The 20440-nt window shown below is 41.4% G+C and overlaps 1 protein-coding gene across 1 annotated transcript; it reads right to left on the bottom strand.

Moving 5' to 3' along the window:
* Positions 1-1377: 1377 nt before the first annotated feature.
* On the bottom strand, positions 1378-20211 carry UBXN2A (UBX domain protein 2A). The gene is made up of 7 exons (XM_068413868.1): positions 20117-20211; positions 16833-16886; positions 15262-15397; positions 13404-13513; positions 11701-11841; positions 6597-6761; positions 1378-3743 (listed from the first exon to the last, which is right to left on the bottom strand). The coding sequence occupies exons 2-7, from the start codon at positions 16871-16873 to the stop codon at positions 3455-3457; spliced, it is 882 nt and encodes a 293-aa protein (XP_068269969.1). The 5' UTR covers positions 16874-16886; positions 20117-20211; the 3' UTR covers positions 1378-3454.
* Positions 20212-20440: the final 229 nt, after the last annotated feature.

The following is a 20440-nucleotide window of genomic DNA, read 5'->3' as shown; positions in this document are numbered from 1 at the left end:
CACCGTTTTCTGATTTATATGAATTTATAACCATGCCAGCCAGCAATGCTGTCTTCTGTCAACTGGACATGAGATGACACAAAAACCGCACTTCACCCAGGAAGCACGCTGCGGAAAGAGCTGCTGCCCTGCCCTCAGAGACCCTGGAGCTCACACCGTTATTTAGGCAGTACAAGTTCACCACCACTCTGCCCACAAGAAAATGGTTTTGCAAGCATGCTCTGCATCAGAGGAAAAAAAAATGCATTTTGAAGTATGAATTCTTTCAGCAGTGAGACAGCCTGAGAGAAGAGGGTTTAAACAAACCAACAAGCACACAAGGACTCTGTGATCTGCTCGTCTTGGGAACATGGTGACTGATCTATACACACAGGGCTTCCTGGCTTGACTGACTCAAAGAGCTCTGCTATTGACAGGGTCACTTGGTGGGTCTGGGACAGCCACTGCAAACTAGCCATGAAGTACTGACACGCAAATCCTGTGCAACCTCATTTGACAGGAACAGCAAACCTGCAAAAGTCTGAAAGATCAAAGCATTAAAAAATTTTCTTAAAAGCAGTCCTTCAATGCAAAACTGATATCGTGGCCTTAACAGGCCTTGTTGAAAACTCTGTGAAGCTTTTAGGCTCCAATAGGTCCCTAAAGACTGAGCCAGATGGGCTTCAAAACAGAGCTAGGCTGCTCAGGCCCTTAGCCCCAATACGTAATTTGTTCTACAATACCAAGCTGATAGAAGGTATGTGTGTAACACTCAAATTCAGCATTTAGGTTCTTGTTTTTCTCTTCACACAATGACTTCGTAACACATTCAGTCTTTCTTACCTTAACACGTTTAATCTTCATTACCTGCATTTGCATGTTTCTTCACGGAGGAAAAAACTACAGAAAACATTTCCTTTCTTTGTTCTTTTCTAGGCTATTGCAATTTTGCTGTAAATTATGTTAACGCACAGGCTTTACTCAAAACAGTGAAGGCTTGTGAAGAAACAATGAATAACTGATAGTATTGGTGTGTTTCACAAACTCAAGCATTGATCAAGCTAGTTTTACTACTGTTTGACCAATGCACAATAGCTGTCTACAGAGCTGAGCAAGAGATTAGGCTGTCCAGACACTACAGGTAGCTAATCAGTCTTTACAAATTGACCAAAACCAATTAGATTTAGGAGAGCCCTGTATTCATTCCAAAGATTTTCTCCAAATTAGGAAATAAATTATCCAATCACAGTTCATTGCCTTTTTTTAAAGGCACTTTCTAGTCTAATACGGGATTAGTGCAGTCAGCATCACTCTTGACTTTTTAAAGATTTGCTCTCATTTTGTAATTAAGATCATGACACTTTCAAACTGCAAACAGACACTCAAGTACAACAAAGCTGTAGCCAGAAACACTTGATTTCACTAAAGCACAATATACAGCCAGACAGAACCAAGCTATCCAGTCTCTTAAAAAACTGGTAGCAGACATGAATCAACATTGAAATACTAAATACCTACTGCTCCTTTCCAAAAACATGGTCTTTTGATAATAAGCAAAATGGATACACCTACCTTAAAATTTGACACACACCCCCCCTTCAATTTCAATCGATCTTATACTAATTATTTTTAATTTCTATGTTGCAAATGCAGGAATAGTATACTGCTACTTTGACATTTCATGCACCTTTTAGATGGGAACAATTGAGTTTACAATCAAGCATATGTGGTTTTTGAATACTTAGTTTTACATTAAGACAAATTCAAGAGCACTGATTAATAAAATTCACTGTTCAGGAAGCTCTGCAAACTGAGGGTTGGATCTGTGTCTGTAGGTGACTTGTCTCTTCAATTTTACTAGTGGATTTGTCTGCACATTTCTTCCTCCTACCAGAGATCTGGTAGGCCTTTCATATAGTAGAGGAGTCAACGCAAGAGCAAAGAAAATTTAGTCGCATTATTTGCTACATAAACCTGAATGACACAGTAGCACATCAAGTTTATAGCAGTGAAAACAGTTAACTGTATAGTTTTCAGAGATTTGCTTTCTGAATACACTGAATAGATATTTGTGCAGTTGACTTGCATTTCACTGCCCTCAAACATACCAGGAGAGATGCTGAAGGAAAAGTTTTACATCCCTGGGAATGCAGTAAGCGTATCCCTAGTTTGAAGTAACACAACTTTTAGATAGAATTCAAGTCACTCCAATTAAGTCATTTTCTATTTAGAACAAAACCAGGAAATCCCAAACCCATCTTTCATTTAACCATGCAAAAGAAGTACAACCCCCAAAATCATCCATTTGCCTAAGCAGCACAAATTAGTCAGCGCTCACTGAATGCCCCAGGATAAGTCTTACCTGGAGACTCTAGTTCCGTTCACAAACCCACATGCTATTTAGCAAAGACAGTACAAAATATTTAGTCTTTATGTTGATTTCTCCTTTAGCAAAACATGGAATAGTTGGCTACAAATTTTATGCCTCAAGTACCTGAACACCAAAATAAAAAAATTGGGATGGAAATGAGGCAGAGAGGGGGAAGAAACTTCAGTTTTCAAATAAGGATTTTCAACATCTTTGAAACTTGGCCACATGCAGTTAGCATCTCAATCAGCTGGCCAGTTCAGGACAGAGGCAGATATACAATATAAAAACAACTGTGTCCCTCTAAGCCACTATTCCTGTATGGTAATCCCCAGAAAAGCTGAAGTTCTTGTGTGACAAGGCTAAAAGTGATCTCTACCCTAAGGAGCTAGGTAGTTTCACATCCCCCCATCTGTCAGACACCCATAGCAGCACAAGACAGGCAGAAACCACTTCAACTATTGGTAATAATTCCTTCCAAGCTTACTTTGAGGCACTTCATATGCAGTATGCACCAGACTACCTCATTTCTATCTTCTCACACGTGCACCTACCACCACATGAAGACTTTATAGAACATTACACTGCAGATGTTGTGATAAAAGTTAAATCCTGAAGATACTGATGAAGATTTTCAAGTTAGTTTAGTTCAAATGTGAGCTTCCCTGCAGCACCTGTTACCTAAAAGTTACTGTGAGAAGAAGGCAAACTGCAGCAGCTTATACCAAAATGTGAAACCAATCAGATCAGTTTCACTTTAGTCCAAATTGCAAAAATAATACTATTTTTACTTAAAAGGTGCTATCAGTAGTAATTAAGTCTCAGAGAACTGTTCCACTTAAATACACTCATTAAAGAACTAAGAAGCTTTCTAACTAAGGAAAATCTAAGGACAACCCGTTGTACAGTTACCTCTGCTACATTATATAGCTCTGACCACCAAATCTAGTTGAAACTACTTCTGTCACTCACAGCAGATGATAGCACAGCGCACATTTTGCTCTCTACGAGCACAGTACGTGAGGATGAGAGTGCATCCAGATATTGCTGGTTACATTTTTGGTTTTGTCTAGTTCCACCTGTATGTAGTTTTTGGTCAGTTAAAAGCTAATTTGATCTTGTACTTTTGACAGTGTTTTTCTGCTCATTCTTGAGCTGTCCATTAGGTGTAGCAGCAGATTTATAGTCATTGTCAGGTGCTTTTACTACTAAGAGTCTGAAAGGTTCAGTTGTTTTCTGAAGTCTCTGAACAACCACAGCATTTTGCAACTTTGCTTCTTCTAGCGTGAGTGTCTCATCTCGCAGCTCTCTAAACGGCAGTGAAGTAGTCAGTGTGAAGGGAACACTTCCCTCTGATCCTTGATACTTTGTTATGAAGTCTCTGACATGGCTTATTCTGAGGAGAAAAAAAGAAAACTCTGCATTAGAGCACTCCACTCCCAACACAGACCATATACACAACACACATAGCCACCACAAGAAGAGAATGAGTCGCCCACTTCATGCAATAGCTGATGGCATAGAAATGGAGGAATAGAGATGGGGTAGTATCCTGAAGTGCCTGATCCATCTGGGAGGCAAGGAGCAAGGTTTGCATGCCCTCAGAGCAGTCCCAAGGGAGAAAGGATGAGTATCTTACTGTGGGCACTCAAATGCCTCACTATGGCTCCAACAGTAGTTACACTAGCCTACCATTTCTTAACCAGCTGGTGGAGCTCTCACCTGAGGTTTCTGTAGCCAAGAGCTAGAATAAAGATGCTTCCAGTGTGCGGTACATGTTTCAGAACCATAATAATAATAATAATAATAAAGAAAAAGGGTTTGCAAAAATTGTCTGGATAGCTTAGGAGTTAACTAGGTGTAAATACAGTCTCCTTCTACCAAAGCAGCTGCAGCAGTGAATTCGTTAACAGTCAAGGAGCCTGTTAAGGTGTGAAGAACCTTGCAACAAGTGAGCAGGACAGTTTTGCTGTGGAAGAATCAGGATTGACAATTTAATTAGAAAATGAAGATGACAGGATACATCTACACCAGTAAAATAAACAGTGTCAATGCCCATTCTCTGATCCTGAGGCCAGCTGGTAGACTCTGGCTACTGGCAAATTACTAAACTCATCCTTCCTTTCCCCCATGCACAGGGTAGCCCACGGCGTTTATTGCCTCCTGGGAATGGTCCGTGACCTGAGCTAACCCCTGGATCAAGCCTAGATATTGTCTGGGAAAGTGCTAGTTGGCTTGGGGGAAAGCCATCCTAACAGTTTAGCAGCAGAGATGACCAAATTTTCATGCCTTAGTCATCCTTAGCACGGCAGATACAGCCAGCACCTAATTTCTGTGCATGCAGGACCCAATTAAGAGACAGTGCTCGGTCTTATAAGCCTAGAGCCTGAAAAACCTCAAGCAGGAATTAATTTTTGGTTGGACATTTACAGGTGTCTACATGCGTTACATCAAAGATCATCGGGTCCCAAGAGCAACTCGGGCAATTAGCCACCAGTTATCTGCTTTAGGATAAGTTCCTTTCCAGGCTCCATACCCGATGCTCCAGGGTCACACTAACTTAGCAACTGCTCAAGAAGGGACACAACTCGATTCAAGAGATATCTACGTGTGCTATTCCTACAGCACTGCTCTGCTCATTGCTTCACTCTCATGTCTCCTTGACTCCCCATGCTGCAGTATTACAAAGCTACCTGCACTTACGCTCCAATGCTGTAACTTCAATCTTTCATCAGTAATGAAGTCATATCTAAAGTAGTGGCACATACACATTCTGTCTGCAAAAGGGTAAAATTAATCAATTTACCTAGGCACTGCAATAAATATGCTACAGGTTATTTACCTATAGCTTAATCAACAAATAGTTGACCATTTTCTTCTTCTCCACTGAAAGGGGTGCTATACATGCAATGATAATGCTTAAGGATATGTACTCTAAAAGGATTTCCCCCTGTTTCTTATTAGGTCATACACAAATACCGTATAGAGCACAAACACGCTGGTCTTGTGGCAAGAGGATATATTATGATGGAATATTTATTGCAAACTACTTCAAAAAGAGCATCACATCAGCAAGGCATCTGTTCTGCTTATCTCAAGACATTTTTTTTCCTCCAAAAGCACTTAGCACCTGTTGGAACTGCTATTTACCATGAAGACAAAAAGCTTCTAAATATACTTAAACGTGTGAAACCTGGAATAATTAAGATATTAAGCCCTCCAATTAAGTATTTATAATTAAAATAGCAATTGACCTTTCAGCACTACATCACAACAGTGTTTCAGTTCATACCTCAGGCCACTAACAGTAATAAATTAGTACAAGTTAAAGAAAAAGTTACTGTCATTAACCTTCAACTGCTGAGCTTTTCTGTCTGCTGACCAGACATAGACATACACAGTTTATCTTGACAGCAGCCTGTGTTATATTAAATCTATGAAGACCTTAAATTACTTCACAGAGAAGCAGAGGCAACATATCCTTTCCATAGGATGTGACTGTACAGTACTGGAGTAATTTCTCAAATTACAAATTACAAATTTGAGAAAGGTGTCAAGACAGCAGTTCTACAATTTAATGTTAAACAGTTAATCCTACTTTCTCAAAGCTCCTGCATACATACGCTGTGCTGACACCTTCTGACGTTATGCCCATTTATAAGCCTCTTTGGGAACCGGAAATTTTACTAATTAAGGATTAAATACATAGGATGCATTCTATTCTGTCCACGTTGACACACAGGTGAGGAACCTCCCCTGCCTGGTGCACTGACTCTGGCCGTCCCTAGAGGTTTCTCTGGCTCAACTCTAAGTCACATCCTCTAGCTCCCAGCTGTGATGCTGTCCATACCCAATGACTATGAGGCTTTTCACTAAGCAGTTTGCTCCAGATGTCATAATTTTATGAGAGATCTGTCATCCTAAAAGCTGTTTCCTCTACTAATGAGCAATATATACCCCTTAACGTCCACTAACCTACAAAGAACTCCTACAGTTTCCTCAGATTTTCATTTACGCTCAGTTATGCGCTATTAACATCAGTTCACATTCTTCTTATGCTCTTCTCTTGTCAGCTAAAAGATTTCTCAAAATTTGAAAGCTGGTTTTCTAGGAACAGCTGAACAGCAGTCCAGTGTTAAGTGAACTGAGGAGGTAGATTATTCACAGAAATTAGGGACTTATCATGTGTACAGGCATAGGACAAAAATTCAGATGCAAATACAGATGACAGTGTCAAAATAAATCTTACCTGTGAGAAACATTGAATTTCTGAATTATCCTTTCCCCGTCAGCTAACCAGATCTGGATGTTGGTGATAGGCTCCAAGTCATTTAAGGGTACTAAAGGCAGGCATCTTTTGTTGTCAGGTCCTTGATGATCATCTGTTACTTTAGAGATTATCCTTGGAGTAGCACTGAAAAGAAAAGCCATATGAGGTTACGCCTTCTGTGTACACATGTAAGCTTGAACTTCCCTCCAGACCTCTGCTGCCGGAGCTTTCTGCCCTGTTTCAGGGTACACTGATGACTTCTTTTTTTAACAAATACAGGAATACTGACATAAATGTCAGCTTTTTTTTTTTTTAAGTGTATGCCAATACTTTCTCTTGGAGACTTCAACATGCTAAAGAATTTCAGTTTGCTCATGTTAAACATTTTTACAAGATGGAACTTAAATATGAAAGGATTAAATATGAATACACAAGAGATGAAACGGTCTGAAGATTCTTCATGCATTTTTTTGTACTCCAGTCACACAGGTGAAACTGAGGATTGAATTTGCATACTCAATGTTAATTTTCACCATAATGTGATTACAGTAATTCAATTTAACTGAATGTTGTTAGCCTTGATTTAGACCCCAGCATCATCTATTTCAGCTTAGAAACATTACTCATCTATCAGAGAAACTGACTTAATGTGAAAATTCAGGCTGATGCACACAGCACTTGGATTTTATTTTTTCCCAAGGCACTTTTGACAGCTGACCCTACCCTAAGGGCAAAGATCCATAAAATGACTTGACAGAATACAGGCACCTCAGTCCCAGTACATGGTCTTAAAAAAAAAAAAAAAAAAAAAGGCAACAATTTGTATTCTGAAGAAACGTCTACAGCTTAGTGCTGCTTTCAGGACTAAGTTTGTTCAGCATGGACTGTTTAAGTCATCATAAGGCCTGATCCAATGGGCACATTCTCAGCTCATGTGAGTATAACCAGATGTTTGCTTGCAAAACAATAGCAGTGATTTAAGGAGTTACCATTTCTTCTCTGAGCTCAGCTGTGGTCACTGACTACATGAACACAGCGGTTTGTGGAAAAGCTTTCTCTTTGCACAGAAAATTGATGAGTTTCTTGAGAGAAAAGTTGGTAACCAATGACCATAGAATAATAGTCTTAACAATACTAATCTGCATCACGGACAAACCCCATCCTTGCATCCTTATGTTCTTGTACCTGTATTCGTTTAATCACAAAGCAGAAAAGTCACAGCCAATTTATTATTAAAACAAAGATGGCTAATGACTTCATATATTCAGGCTAATGAAGTTAGAGTCTTGAGCACTCAGTCTGTGGTATTTCAAAAACCTCTTATCACCCACTGCCTAGTTAAGTGCCATAACTCCTAGGCTATCAGCCAGTAGAGGCACTTTTTATTTCTGCCATTGAAACTCTAAAAAAAGAATCAAGGAATCTTACTCCCAAGTGAGTGATAAGATGTTCACTGCAACTGGAGGCAGATGAGAGGCACAGAACTGACTGTTTTGCATTACACAGAAATCAGCTGGGCACAAGAACGTAGCACCAACTGATTCCAAGAGGCACATCTGTAAAACATTTTGGTACTTCAAGGACAGCTGACTACTATCACCTACCTGCCTCTACTGATTTATTTCTCTCACACCCAGCTTCTGTTCATGCTCACAAAATAAACTCTAATTGCCCTCCAGATCTGATAAAAAAGGCTTGAGGACCAACAAATAATGTTAAACAGTCTCACGAGCAGAGCAAAAAAAAAAAAAAAAGTTTAAGTCATACTTCAGTCCAGCAATGACCAGCTTTCGCTGTCTGCTTGATCAGTGGCACGCAGCTCCAGGTTCAGACACTGAAGTATAAGCACTGGTGTGAGACAGCTGTCTCCAGTAGAGCGGAGGCTGGAGAGGTAGTCAACCGTGCAGCTGCCAGGCGTCTGGTTTAGCCTGGGCTGAACTACATTTTAGCCCATCAGTCACAGTTCTAGTTCAGACAATTGTCTCAAATGAATACAGACTTAGGTATCATTCTCCAACTGACTTCCCTCATGGTCACATCTCAGAATTTGTGGTAAATACTGGAGATGGTTTTTTCAACTGCAAAGTATGTGTGAAACAGAAGCCAACACGTTAAGCTAAGCTGCAAGAGAAAGTCAGATCTATATTCACCAAGGTTTAAAGCATTTCCATACTTAATGACTTTGCTCTTGTAGAACTGACAGGTAAAGCCATCTAGTGGTGGGAGCTTCGATTTAAAGCCACAAACAAAGAATCTTAAGTCTCTTATTAGCCTGAGATCAAAGCATTATCACCCCTTTTACAGGCTTATTCCTTTTATGAGATTATCAAAAGAAGATGTAAACTAAAGATTGAAGAGACGTAAAAGCCTCCTGTCAATTTTCTGACAAGAAAAAGCCTAAGAGTTAGGTATCATGCCTTACCCTGACTAATAGTTAAGCAGCTTGACACGCAATGTTTTACCCTAATGAGGTTATACAGAGCAAGCCCACTTTGCTACAAGGGATTTCAGTCAATAGTTTAATTAACATGCTTCAGAGGCAGTCTTTAAAATGCATTGATAAGCTTAATAGAGAAATGCGGTTGCAATTCTTGTTATAGTCAAAACTATTAAATGCAGCTGAACCATGGTAGATAAAACAGAATATACCCACTAGTTATACAGGTTCATAAGGTATACTGGAAAAGTCTGATAAGTCGCATTTGTTTCTCCTGTACTACAAAAAGGGAGAGGATCAAGCTCATCTGAGTTATATAAACAAACATATCATTTCTAGTTCCTCCATTTTTCCTCCAATAAAAGTTTTAATGAGCCAGTCAACAGATAATGGTTCATCCACCACATCATCCATCTGGGAACACTGGCAGAAAATCTATAGACTATTAAAGAAAAATGTTCATTTGATACGCAGAAGGTTAGCTAGGACATAAGCTGAAGTAAACTGTTCAGTCATTTGCCTCTCTCATTTCTGATTAAGCACACAAATACAACTGTGGAAAGGGAGTTCTATGGATTAAAACTTGTTACAGGTCTCAGACAGCACAACTATTTCCCCACAAAGCTTTTCTGCTGAAAGAGTAACATATGCATGCAACGGACCTTATTAACAGCAGGAAGTGAACACTAGTTTATGGAGTAAGAGCCTTTACAGCTCACGTTTCTAACATCAGCAAAAATATGTACTCATCTTTAAAGAAAAGGCTCTGATAGCAAAGCACTAAATAGACTAGCAAGAGTAGGGGGAAAAAAGGCATTTTATCCAGTCCATAAAAAAAAAAAACAAACAACAAAACCAACACTGAGCAAGTTGTAGGATGTCTCAGTGTACAAGACCAGTCAACCGAAATTCACAGAACAGCACATTTTCAGAACCTAACTCGCCTATTGGGAAGCAAGATCATTACTTGCTGTAGGCATGACAGAGCACGACAAGCAGCTGAACAACCTACCGTTTAGCACTGGTTAGCAGCAGAAACCCAGCACACTGAAGACCTTTTTGCTTTTGCTATATACAGGTCTACTTGTAGATAAAATAAGGTTAAGTTCTTGACCCTTGTTTGCTCAGGATTTCAGTGCTACCAATAGCAAATCTAGCAGCATCTCATCCATCTCTCAAGGGAAGATTTTTCCCTATTGACCGTATCTACTCAAGCATGTAGCAACTGAATGGACTGTGCTACAGAAACAGATTAAACTGATAAAACAGATACCTGCTTCTCTGAGGCAGCCTGGAACCACTCATCCTTTACTGTTATCAGTCTCTTATTCTGCACATTATTATCTTCTTCCCCTAACTCATCTATTCCTTCCCAGGTCATGCTTTCCCTCAGCACAAGCACTGGGCCTTAGCAGCAAGCCCTTTGCACTTAATCAAACAAGCTGTTCACCTAAGGTTTCATCACAGTCTACTAACTCCAGTTGGCAGGTCACTAAGCATGTGACTTCCCACCTGTGAAGGCTTCCTGTAAGCTTCTGGTCACTGAATGCCTTCTGTTCCCTAGGCTGAAGTCTGCTTTCATAGGCATGTAAGTCTTATACAACAGGGATACACGAAGCAAATAATTTGGCTGGAGTAAGCAAAAGTCCCAGGGATCAAATACATGAACTCCTGGCCTGCCCCTCTACAACAGCCTTCCAAAATACAGTATTGTTTGGTTATAAATCAAGCCCTGTTTTAGCATTGGCATTAGTGGCTGACACTCTCCAACCACAAGAGTAATGGAGTAAAGGAAAGAGGGTTACTCTAACACACTAAAATGTCTCACTGCAATAAATGCATGGTTAAATACTGAGGAATTTTAAGAGAATGCAAAATAACCTCTTCTTCAGTTCTCTTTATGGGACTGTCATACTCCCCTCCTCTCACAGAGTGTTGCACATACAGCTTTAAAAGAGATTCTTTTCTCTTAAATCACAAACAGAATGACAGCCATTCAGCTGGTAATAGTTCTGCTAATACTGAGACCTTGAACAAAGCAAGCCAACAGCAACCTGGCTGTATTAACAGGAACACCAGCAGCAGATTGCGGGAGCTGATTATCCCCCATGCAGCATTCATTAGACACACCTGAATACTGCATTCGGATTTGGTACCCAAAATAAAAGAAAGATGTTGATAAATGGGAGCAAGTCCCATGGAGGGCCACCAAGATGACCACAGGCTAGAGCATTAGCCCTGAGGAGAGGGGCTTGTTCAGCCTGTGGAAGAGATGGTGTTGGGGAGGACACCTAACAGCAGCTTGCCAGGGTCTACAGAAGGTTGTCAGGAGGAGGGAGCCAGGCTCTTCATGGTGGACATAAATTGAAACAAGAGTCGTTTAGACTGGATATAAGGAAAAATTTCTTTCCAGTGAGGGCGGTCCAGCACTGAAGCAGGCTGTGCAGCTTCCACTCTTGCAGGATTTCGAGGCCCAACTGGATAAAAGCCTGAGCAACCTCATCTGTCCCCACAGCTGACCCTGCTTTGAGCAGGAGCTTGGACTAGAGAACTCCAGAGATCACTTCCGAGCTGAATTATGAGATCCTTTGCCATGGGTATAGTTCCCTTCAGCTACTCAATCATAGGTCACATCAGACTACTCACCTTCCTAATCTGTAACCGTGTCCAGAAAAGGGACGAAACATTGGCTTTTTCGATGACAAATACACCTTATCTTTTTTATCTTCCACTTTCACGTCTACCTCCTCCTTATCAAAAACTTTTCGTAGCTCAAAAGGCAGTTCCCTTAAGAAGAAAAAAAAATGTCAGAAATACATTTCAGTATACAAAACAGATTAATCATCCATACATGTTCTATGTTTATCCTTGCAAGGATGATGCTTTCAAAAAAAAACTTCACAAGTATTTACTAAGAGTTATGTTAAGTGCATGACATAAAAACAACTTCAAGTTCCTGAACTGCAAATTAACTAGAAAGTCAACAATAAAAAAAAGACATCATAATGCAAGTTGCTGAATGATGTTCACATTTACTCTGCAGTTACCACTCCAAAGCACATGATGTGTAGGAAGTTCAGTATTGCCATACATTGCCACAAAAGGTTCAATTATTTTATCCCCATAGTACAACAAGAAGGAAAAAAGACAATTCGCTTTTAAAGAGAAAGAACTGAGTTTAGACAGAATGTGTGTAATTACAAATAAACATGAGTCTCAGCTTTTAAAAATTGGATCATCACTAACAGCTACACTCTGTAGTGCAGTAACATCACCTCAGTGATGCTTTATTTGCATTAAGCAGAACACAACAATCCCTTTGTCTATGAGCTCTGATGCAGATACTACATTTTCAGGTGGTGGGGCTCAGCTGGCACAGGAGCTGTACTAAGTGCTTCTCTACCATCAATGATTATGCAGGAACCATCTTGTAATTAGCATCTCCACAAGCAAACAGTGGAAGAGAGGTGGCAAACTTTTGATGCATGCACACAAAGAAAGCAATGGGCTTTAAACAGTGCAGTTAATTGGTATTACAACTAACCCAGGTGACAGCCATAGAGGAGAAACATAGTGCAAAATTGGTATTTTTGATGAGCTAGCAAAGTATTGAAAAGACAAAAAATGCAATGGCTTAGTAAGCTCACATACTTGAAAAAGAGTTATTAAATTATATTCTCCTCTCCACTTGTATGGGCTGAGGAAACAGACTACAAATTAAAGGTGCAAAATTACATTGGTTTGTATGGTCAACCTGCTTTTTTAAAGCAACACTGCAAACACTAGCAGAAATCAGGATAGCACGCTAATTTTTAACAGGGGAATAAAAGTAAGATTGCTATATACACACTAGCATCTGAAATAGCAAGCTTGTACTAGGAAAAACGTCTGAAATTTAAGACTGTTCAGTTTCTCGATGTTACATGGAGCAACTGTGCCCATTTAAGGCTTTTCATCAATAAAAAGAAAACAAAGGCCATAAAATGAGAAATACTCAATCACTTGTGCATCGAGTTCGTTAGTCAAAGTACCATTTGATCAGTAGCTCTTACTGGGCACTCTGATTTATACTTTATTTCTCTCTGCACCTGCTGTGCCCCCTACCAACACTCACTTTTATCTATTTCATCAACAACTGTATGACTACTGCAATTGAAAGCTATATTAAACCTGTTGATGTTAAAACAGCCATTAGCACTGCAGGAACTGAGACAGGCACTGGCCTACAATCCTACAGGGATACTGCAGTGCAGCAAAGCCACGCAGCTGTGTAAAAAATTTAGAGCATAAGCTAAGTGCTATTCAAAGCACATTAACTCAGGCTCATTAAGAACACAAACCTCACTTACCCTTTTTTAATGGAGTCCAAGAACTCCTGGTTTGCACCATCAGTGTAGCTTCTAAGTTCACTGTCATTTACTGTAAACCCATTTTTCCAAAGTTTAATGATTACATCAACCTATAAAGTAAGAACAATTCTCATTATAACACTGATGTAAAACCAGCTTGGTATACCCACAGTACCCTATGACTGTAAATCATCCACTGCATGGACTAAAAATACTGAGAGCAGGCTCACTGTAATCTTTCAGCCCTGTGCCAACAGGCAGAGCAACTGCAAGGGGTAAGTGACATTTCTAAGTATCTTGTGTCAATCAGGGTTAGAAATAAACCTTCCCCCAGTCATTCTGCTTTCCTAGGTCAAAAACACCCCTTCAATTCAGCAGGAAAAAAAAAAAAAAAGCTGGAAGATCCCAGCCAGCTGCAACTCCTCAAGAGCTAATTTGAGAGCACATATGCCTGGTGTTGGAACACCAACTACCAGAATAGTCCAGCTGGGGATTTATTAGGGGAAAGCCTTCCTCTGATCATTCAGGATTTTCTGAAAGTAAGGCATTGAGATAATGCATGCAGAATCCTTTCACTCAGGAAATGCAGCAAGTATCTAGAAAATTTACTTTCAGACAGTCATACATTTATGTTACCCTGGAATTCCTGGGTATATTCAAAACCTTGGTGCTGGGGGAATGAAAAAATAAATTCTCAATAATTTATTAACTTTGCCAGAGAACATCCACTACTTTAACTTGTAGCCTTCACACTGTTCATCAAAATCTCTCCAACTTTAACATGGATATATCTGGGATTGACCCCTGAAATAACGTTGTCTTGACAGATACTTGGCCACATGTGAGGTATATGAAGCATGTACAAATGCAGAATTCAGCTCAGCTGGAAATTAGTTTGAACTAGGCTTGATAGTACTTGACAATTCTTTTTTTTTTTTCAGTTTGACTTGTTAGAAGATGATTGCTACATAAATGCACAACATGTGCAAACTGTTGAATAAAATTCCTTCTCTTTTGGTTGGGTCATCTGTCAAGAAAGTATATAGCACTCAGCAAGATTAGATTCCTTTAAGAAGTCTTGTGTCTCATGGCACTAATGCACATGGAAGGAGTTCTCATCATGGAAAGGTTCCTCTACAGTGAACCAGTATGCAAGTCTAACATGGACTAATTATTCCACAGCAACCTCCCATTTAGACATTGACACAAGTACTGCCATGGAACACTATTTCAGAACTGCAATTTAAGGTATTGCTCCTGACACTCCTTTTCTCCCAGGCTCAGTCAGGGATCCATGAACGTAATTTCCAGCAATGTCCACTCCAAACTTCTCCTTGACATCTTAGCTCTACAAGGCCTTTTCTCCAGCCCCTTACCAGTCTTTGGGGAGTAACAGAAAAATATGAAACGGACAGAATCACTGAGATATCAACGCACACTAAACATCCCACTACCACCACAGCTATACAAATGAGAGCAAATTAAAAAAATTGGGGCTGTGCCTCTGCATAAAAACGCTGCAACTCTTTAAAACAACTTCTTATGTAATAAGAGTTGTCATTCCTTGCACCTCATGATCAGCTCACTCTCCTTACTAATAAAGCAGAAGTGCATTACCCAACGCCAGCATCAGTCCTAGAACAACACTAAAACCACTAGAAAATAGAAGAGCCAGCAGCACAAAAGCAGAGGCCTTGTTGACTGAGAGATGGGAGACTGTTCCTACTGCTATCTGAATTCTGTGTGCATTTATTTACAGATGTACTGGGTAAGACTGCTGGACTTCTTGTATTTGTTTTCCAGAGTACTCCTGTAGTGCTATAATATTAAACATGTGTGGTTTTTCTTCACCGCCTACCTGGTTCTTGACTGTAGCTGGGGGCATACATATAGCACCAACCTTCTGAGCTTCTTCAAAAAGGTGATCTACAAAGTAGTCACAGTTCTGTTCTGTACCATTCAAAATCTGATCATCAGTTCCTGATTTACACACCCTGCAGAACAAAGACATAAGTAAAATGATGCCTTAGAGAACACGAGAAGACAAGCAGTTACTCTAGAAGTTCAGTACCAAGAGGTGTAAAAGGCACGCTCCCCTGCACCCAGCTTACTTGGTTGTTACAAAACATCAGGTCAACTTCACGTTGTACCTTTTCTAGAAACTTCTTATGAATCTCTAACTCCTACTATTTGCACTTCAGAAGCACAAGTTAAAGAATGACAATAGAAAAGGTGAATTCATATATGCAGAAGCTTCTAAACTCAGTATCTGAGCAAGGAATGCAAGTTAGGTGAGTCATACTGCTAACTCAGACCATCCAACATTTAACTGCACACCAATGAAAGGCCTGCCTTAAAGCATTTCCATGATACAGGCTTGGGTGACTTGCTTTGCCATAAGTGTTAAAAACCACATACAAGAAAATTGCCCTAGGATTTATTCCCCCATCCCCACTTTAACCTCCCCATTCCCAGCACCATCACAGAACCACCATTACTGTCTTTGAAAGTACATTAGGGAAACTCCAGAACAAGTGACTGAACACCCCCTGAGCACACTGAAGAAATACAATAGAAGACTTCAATACTGTGGAGACTGATAGAGTATTAAAAAAGATGCATCAACCACATCTTTTTATAGAACATTGTATATGTGACAGATGTTTCTGTTAGATTTTCACCAATCAAAATGGAGAAATACGCAACCTGAATGAATGATTATCTTTCAGTTTAGGTTCTTTGCATAGTAAGAGGATTATGCAGCTTTTGGTGAACATTGAAGGAGTTATTCCTATTGGAGATTCAGAAAAGTCTATTTTAAGCTATTCAGAAAAAAAAAAATCTCAGCTCTTGAAAAATATCCAGTTTTACATAAAACTCTGCATTGAATTCAATAGCAGCAATGCTTACTTGAATGGTAATTAGATATGTTTGCATAAAAAAGAATTGTTTGCAGTGCATCTATGCAACACAAAGAATCCCTAGAGATTAACATCTTTAAATAAAAGAAAAACTCAACAACATTAAAGAAGAGATTTCAAAAGTATGCTGTCCTCATTTTAGTTTTCTAATAGAACAAAAGAAACTTGAAGCGTTAATCTAGGTATTCACTACGCTTTACCTCAGAAACATAGCTGGAAACCCAGACACCTCCATATCAAATGTAGAGGTGCACAGTGAGTTAGCAATTTGTAAGGCTGCCTTTCTAGTTTAAATAAAAATATTTACACAGCTTCTTGCATCTAGGAAGCATTCTGGGTATGTGAAAAATCTTTTAGTAAAATATTTTTTTTTTTAAAAACTGCACTATATGCAGAGCAGGCAGATATGGAAAAAAAATTAACATAAAGTTTGAAAAGTCATGACAGGACACACAAATAGCAATAGGAAAGGGAGAGGAAAAGGGGCAGGGGGGGAACTAGCACCTACCATTCTTTCTTTACAGTTTTGATACTGTCCATATCTTTCATTCTGGTGCTTCACCTAATTGCAAAAAGAAGATAGTTAACAAAAAAAAAACAAAACAAAAAACCCAATCAGACACAATGCCCAGCACACTCTGCCTCCTTTTGTAGCTGAAACTCTGTATAGTTCTTCCTGTGTTGATAGTACATTTAACCAGAAACCTCAACCCCCCCCCCACCAAGTCTCCAGATGGTTCTTTGTTTTCCTGCAGTTTCTAATTTAATGACACATGAACTATGCATCTGTTTCGGACACTCAAAGGGAAGATTACTTTTTCATAAATGTACAAAATCAATTCCACAATAATCATGTGAATTGAACACACATGCCCATACTTACGCTACGTGAGGAAAAAACATCACATTCCTTTTCTGAGCAGCACGACTTAAACTCCCCTAATTTTTCACAACACTATGAGACAGTTGCAGAGAAACTGCAGCCACTGCAGGCATTCTAATGACCTTCACCTTAATAGCGCGCGTTATCAAAAGGTGCAAGATTTGTCAGGTTCCTCTTCCCACCATATGTCAACACATTGGTGCAGCATCCCAGAAACTGTGAATGATAATTTCTGGTCTACTGTTTAGCTGGAAAGAAAATCCTGGATTTGCAAGCACTAAATACGCTACAGGATTACTCTGCCGAGTCAAAAGAAATTAAGAATGCCATACTGATCTCATTACGCTCACTCCTGAGCTCTCTGAAAAAAAGTTATGCAAAGTCACAAAAAGCCAGAGACTCCCAAAAACACTGTTAAAAAACTAGAATCTAAAATAAAAAAAACCCTAAAATTAGACAAGCTCCCAGAAGAACAGAAATTTTAAGTTGCAACTGGGTTTAAAGAGTTATTCCTGAAGACCGCTGGGTACAGGTTACACAGGTGATGTTCTGCTCCTGGCAGGTTTGGGACTAAGTCATGACATCGCACATGGCTTTTAGAGAGCGTCAAACTAAGCAGCGACAGCCATCATACTTCTGAAAAAGCAGTATGCACAGCAAGACTAAAATAAATTTCAAGGGTTTTGACATCTAATTTAACAAGATGGAGAGGTTAGGGGGAAACAACATTCACTGCAGCACTAACAAAAAAAATCCCCATTCAGTCATTCAGTACTAATTCATGTTCTTCGGGAGGTTGCCACTGGTATTGTTTCTTGAAAGTTAAATCCTTGTGAGACACATTCTGTAGAAATGTATATAAGACCCCATAACAACCAAAAAGATTCAGTCAATATGTCCGTAACAAGTTTTAAAGTTTAGGCAGCCTTCAATTTAACTGATGCTGTTACCCATTAGGACAAAATAGGATACTTAGCACACCTTTAACATGTCACACAAGATGCAGTACAGTCTTTTTTTTTTCCCCACAAATGTTCTGCCAGAGCATTATATACATTCACCAGGCAAGCCTGTGCTGGTATGTTATGATCTTATAAGTGTACCTAATCACTGTACTTGGAACTTTGTACCTGCCCTTGGAAAAAATGAACTTTCAGTATCAAGGAAGTATAGTGAATTTAAGACTATTCAATCTATTCAACAGACTACTCCCCAAAGCCACAAGAGCCACCTCCAGCCATCTGCTTTTGTTGATTCTCTGTGACTTGTCATCACAGCTGTTAAAAAGAGACAAACACAATGAAGCAGCTCTTCAAATTAATTCTTTTGCTACATTAGGCTGGCCTCAAACATGCATGAATAGTATTCAAAACTGGTCAGCTGTGAAAGTCACTGTTCCTTCTAAAGTACAAGAGCAATTACACTTAGAAGAAACGTTTGTGTTACTATATCAAGGTAAAGAAATCAGCCTGTACAGCATATTGATGTTTACTGTGACCAAAAAGCCATTAGGAGATAGCGATCAGACTGCACTGCAAGCACTTCAGCTCCGCAAGCCAACCCAACTCCACAAACAACCTCTCCTGCCAACTTCTGACAGACATCCCTAGATGTCACTCCGAACATTAAGAGTTTTGGGGCCTTTTTTTTTTGTGTCTGTGACAAAAAAAGTACCACAGAACTGAAACTGCACCTCTGAAAATTAAATTTAAAACACCGGAAGAAGCTGAAGCTGCCAGCAGCCCACCACAGCTACATCTGCTAACTGTGGGAGGATACTCCTGGCCCTTCCCGGCACAGACCAGCTTCCCCTGCCCCAGGGACCCTCCGTCCCCCGCAGGCTCCATCCCTGCGACCGGCTCCTCGGGGGACGGGCCACTGACCCGGCGCTGACCTTTCCCAGCCAGTTCTTTGAAACGAGCAGCTCTCACCCACCCAGTTACAGACATATTAGTTTCGGCAGAGACTTTTGTGCTCAGTATTGTTGAGCCCACGCATCCAGTTATTTCAATACACGAAAAACAAAACAGAAACGACCTTTGATGCTTTCCTTGCTCTGAAGGGCGGAAATACTCAAGCGAGCACACACAACCCCCTTCCCCCATGAAAGCCTGTCTTACTAACTTCGGCAGAAAGTAAACTTCTCAAGGTGAAAACGGCTTACAGCAGAGCACAGTCTATCACTACACCACACGGAAATCATGACTGAGAACTGCACTGTACCTTGTGACAAAGAAACAAGCAGCTACAGAGAAATGGCAAGTGCAAATTAAAAGCAAGAGAAGCATCAAACCTAATGGCCCGAACGTGACTGATATGCTGAGGTAAAAATCACAGCATAAACGCTTCCTCTGCAGCTGGCTGGCAGGGCTGTGCATTTTGGAAAGAAATCGGACCCCCCCGGGCTGCCAGCACCTCAACTCCTCGGCACTCCCCACACCCCAGCCGGGCTCTGTCCCCCTAGCGCACCGCCGCACCAAGCACACGCTCCGCGCCTCCTGCCAAAACCGTTGCCCAAAATACGCCCCGCCTGAGCGGCAGCCCACGCCACCGCCCCGACGCCGTGGGCAGCCCGTGAGGTATTTTTAGGGACGATGAGACCATAACGTGGTAGCAACGCGAAGGAGTAACGGCCCAGGGTGCCCGAGAAAGGGGCCGGGCTCGGCAACCACCCCTCCGCCCTGCCCGCGCCGGGGGACGCCTCACGCCGACGCCCCGCTCCACGCGGGACGGGACCGAGGGCCGCCGGCGGAGCGGGGCGAAGCGCCGGGCGGAGGCAGCGGGAAGGCTCAGCCCGCCCTCCCCCTCAAGACGGCCCCAAGCGAAGTTCAAGCCCCGGTCGGAGCTGAGGGAGCGCCGGCTCGGCGGAACGCGCTCCCCCGGCCCGACCTGGCCCCGCAGCAACTCACCCGGCCGCCGCAGCGCACAGCCCAGGACCGGCCGCCCCGCCGCGCCCGCCAACTCCCCAGCGTCCCGCGCACCACCGCGCACGCGCGGCCGCCAACGGCCGGGGCACCCGCTGCCCCCGCCCGGGACGGGTGAGGCGGGGCGCGGCGGGCGCAGGAGCTCCGCCCCCGCCACCCGAGGGGCGGGGCTTCGGCCGCCATGTCGTGGGCGGGTCGGGGAGCGCGGGGGGTGGTTGTTCCCTGTCGCGAGTGGGGTAGCGTGGGGACGCGCACCCGCTTCTGCGGGGGAAACGCAGCTTCCCCAGAGGCTGCCCTGCCCCTGCCCTG

This window comes from Nyctibius grandis, chromosome 1, assembly GCF_013368605.1.
Source record: "Nyctibius grandis isolate bNycGra1 chromosome 1, bNycGra1.pri, whole genome shotgun sequence".
Classification (NCBI taxonomy): Eukaryota; Metazoa; Chordata; class Aves; order Nyctibiiformes; family Nyctibiidae; genus Nyctibius; species Nyctibius grandis.
This window is presented reverse-complemented; position numbering and strand designations above follow the sequence as displayed.

Excerpts from the sequence above, each read along its gene's own strand:
- UBXN2A (XM_068413868.1), bottom strand. The coding sequence starts at position 16,873 with ATGAAAGATATGGACAGTATCAAAACTGTAAAGAAAGAATG. Across the intron at positions 13,514-15,261 it reads CAGCTACAGTCAAGAACCAG|GTTGATGTAATCATTAAACT; the intron begins GTAGGCGGTGAA and ends CTTACTTTATAG. Across the intron at positions 3,744-6,596 it reads AAATTCAATGTTTCTCACAG|AATAAGCCATGTCAGAGACT; the intron begins GTAAGATTTATT and ends TTTTCTCCTCAG.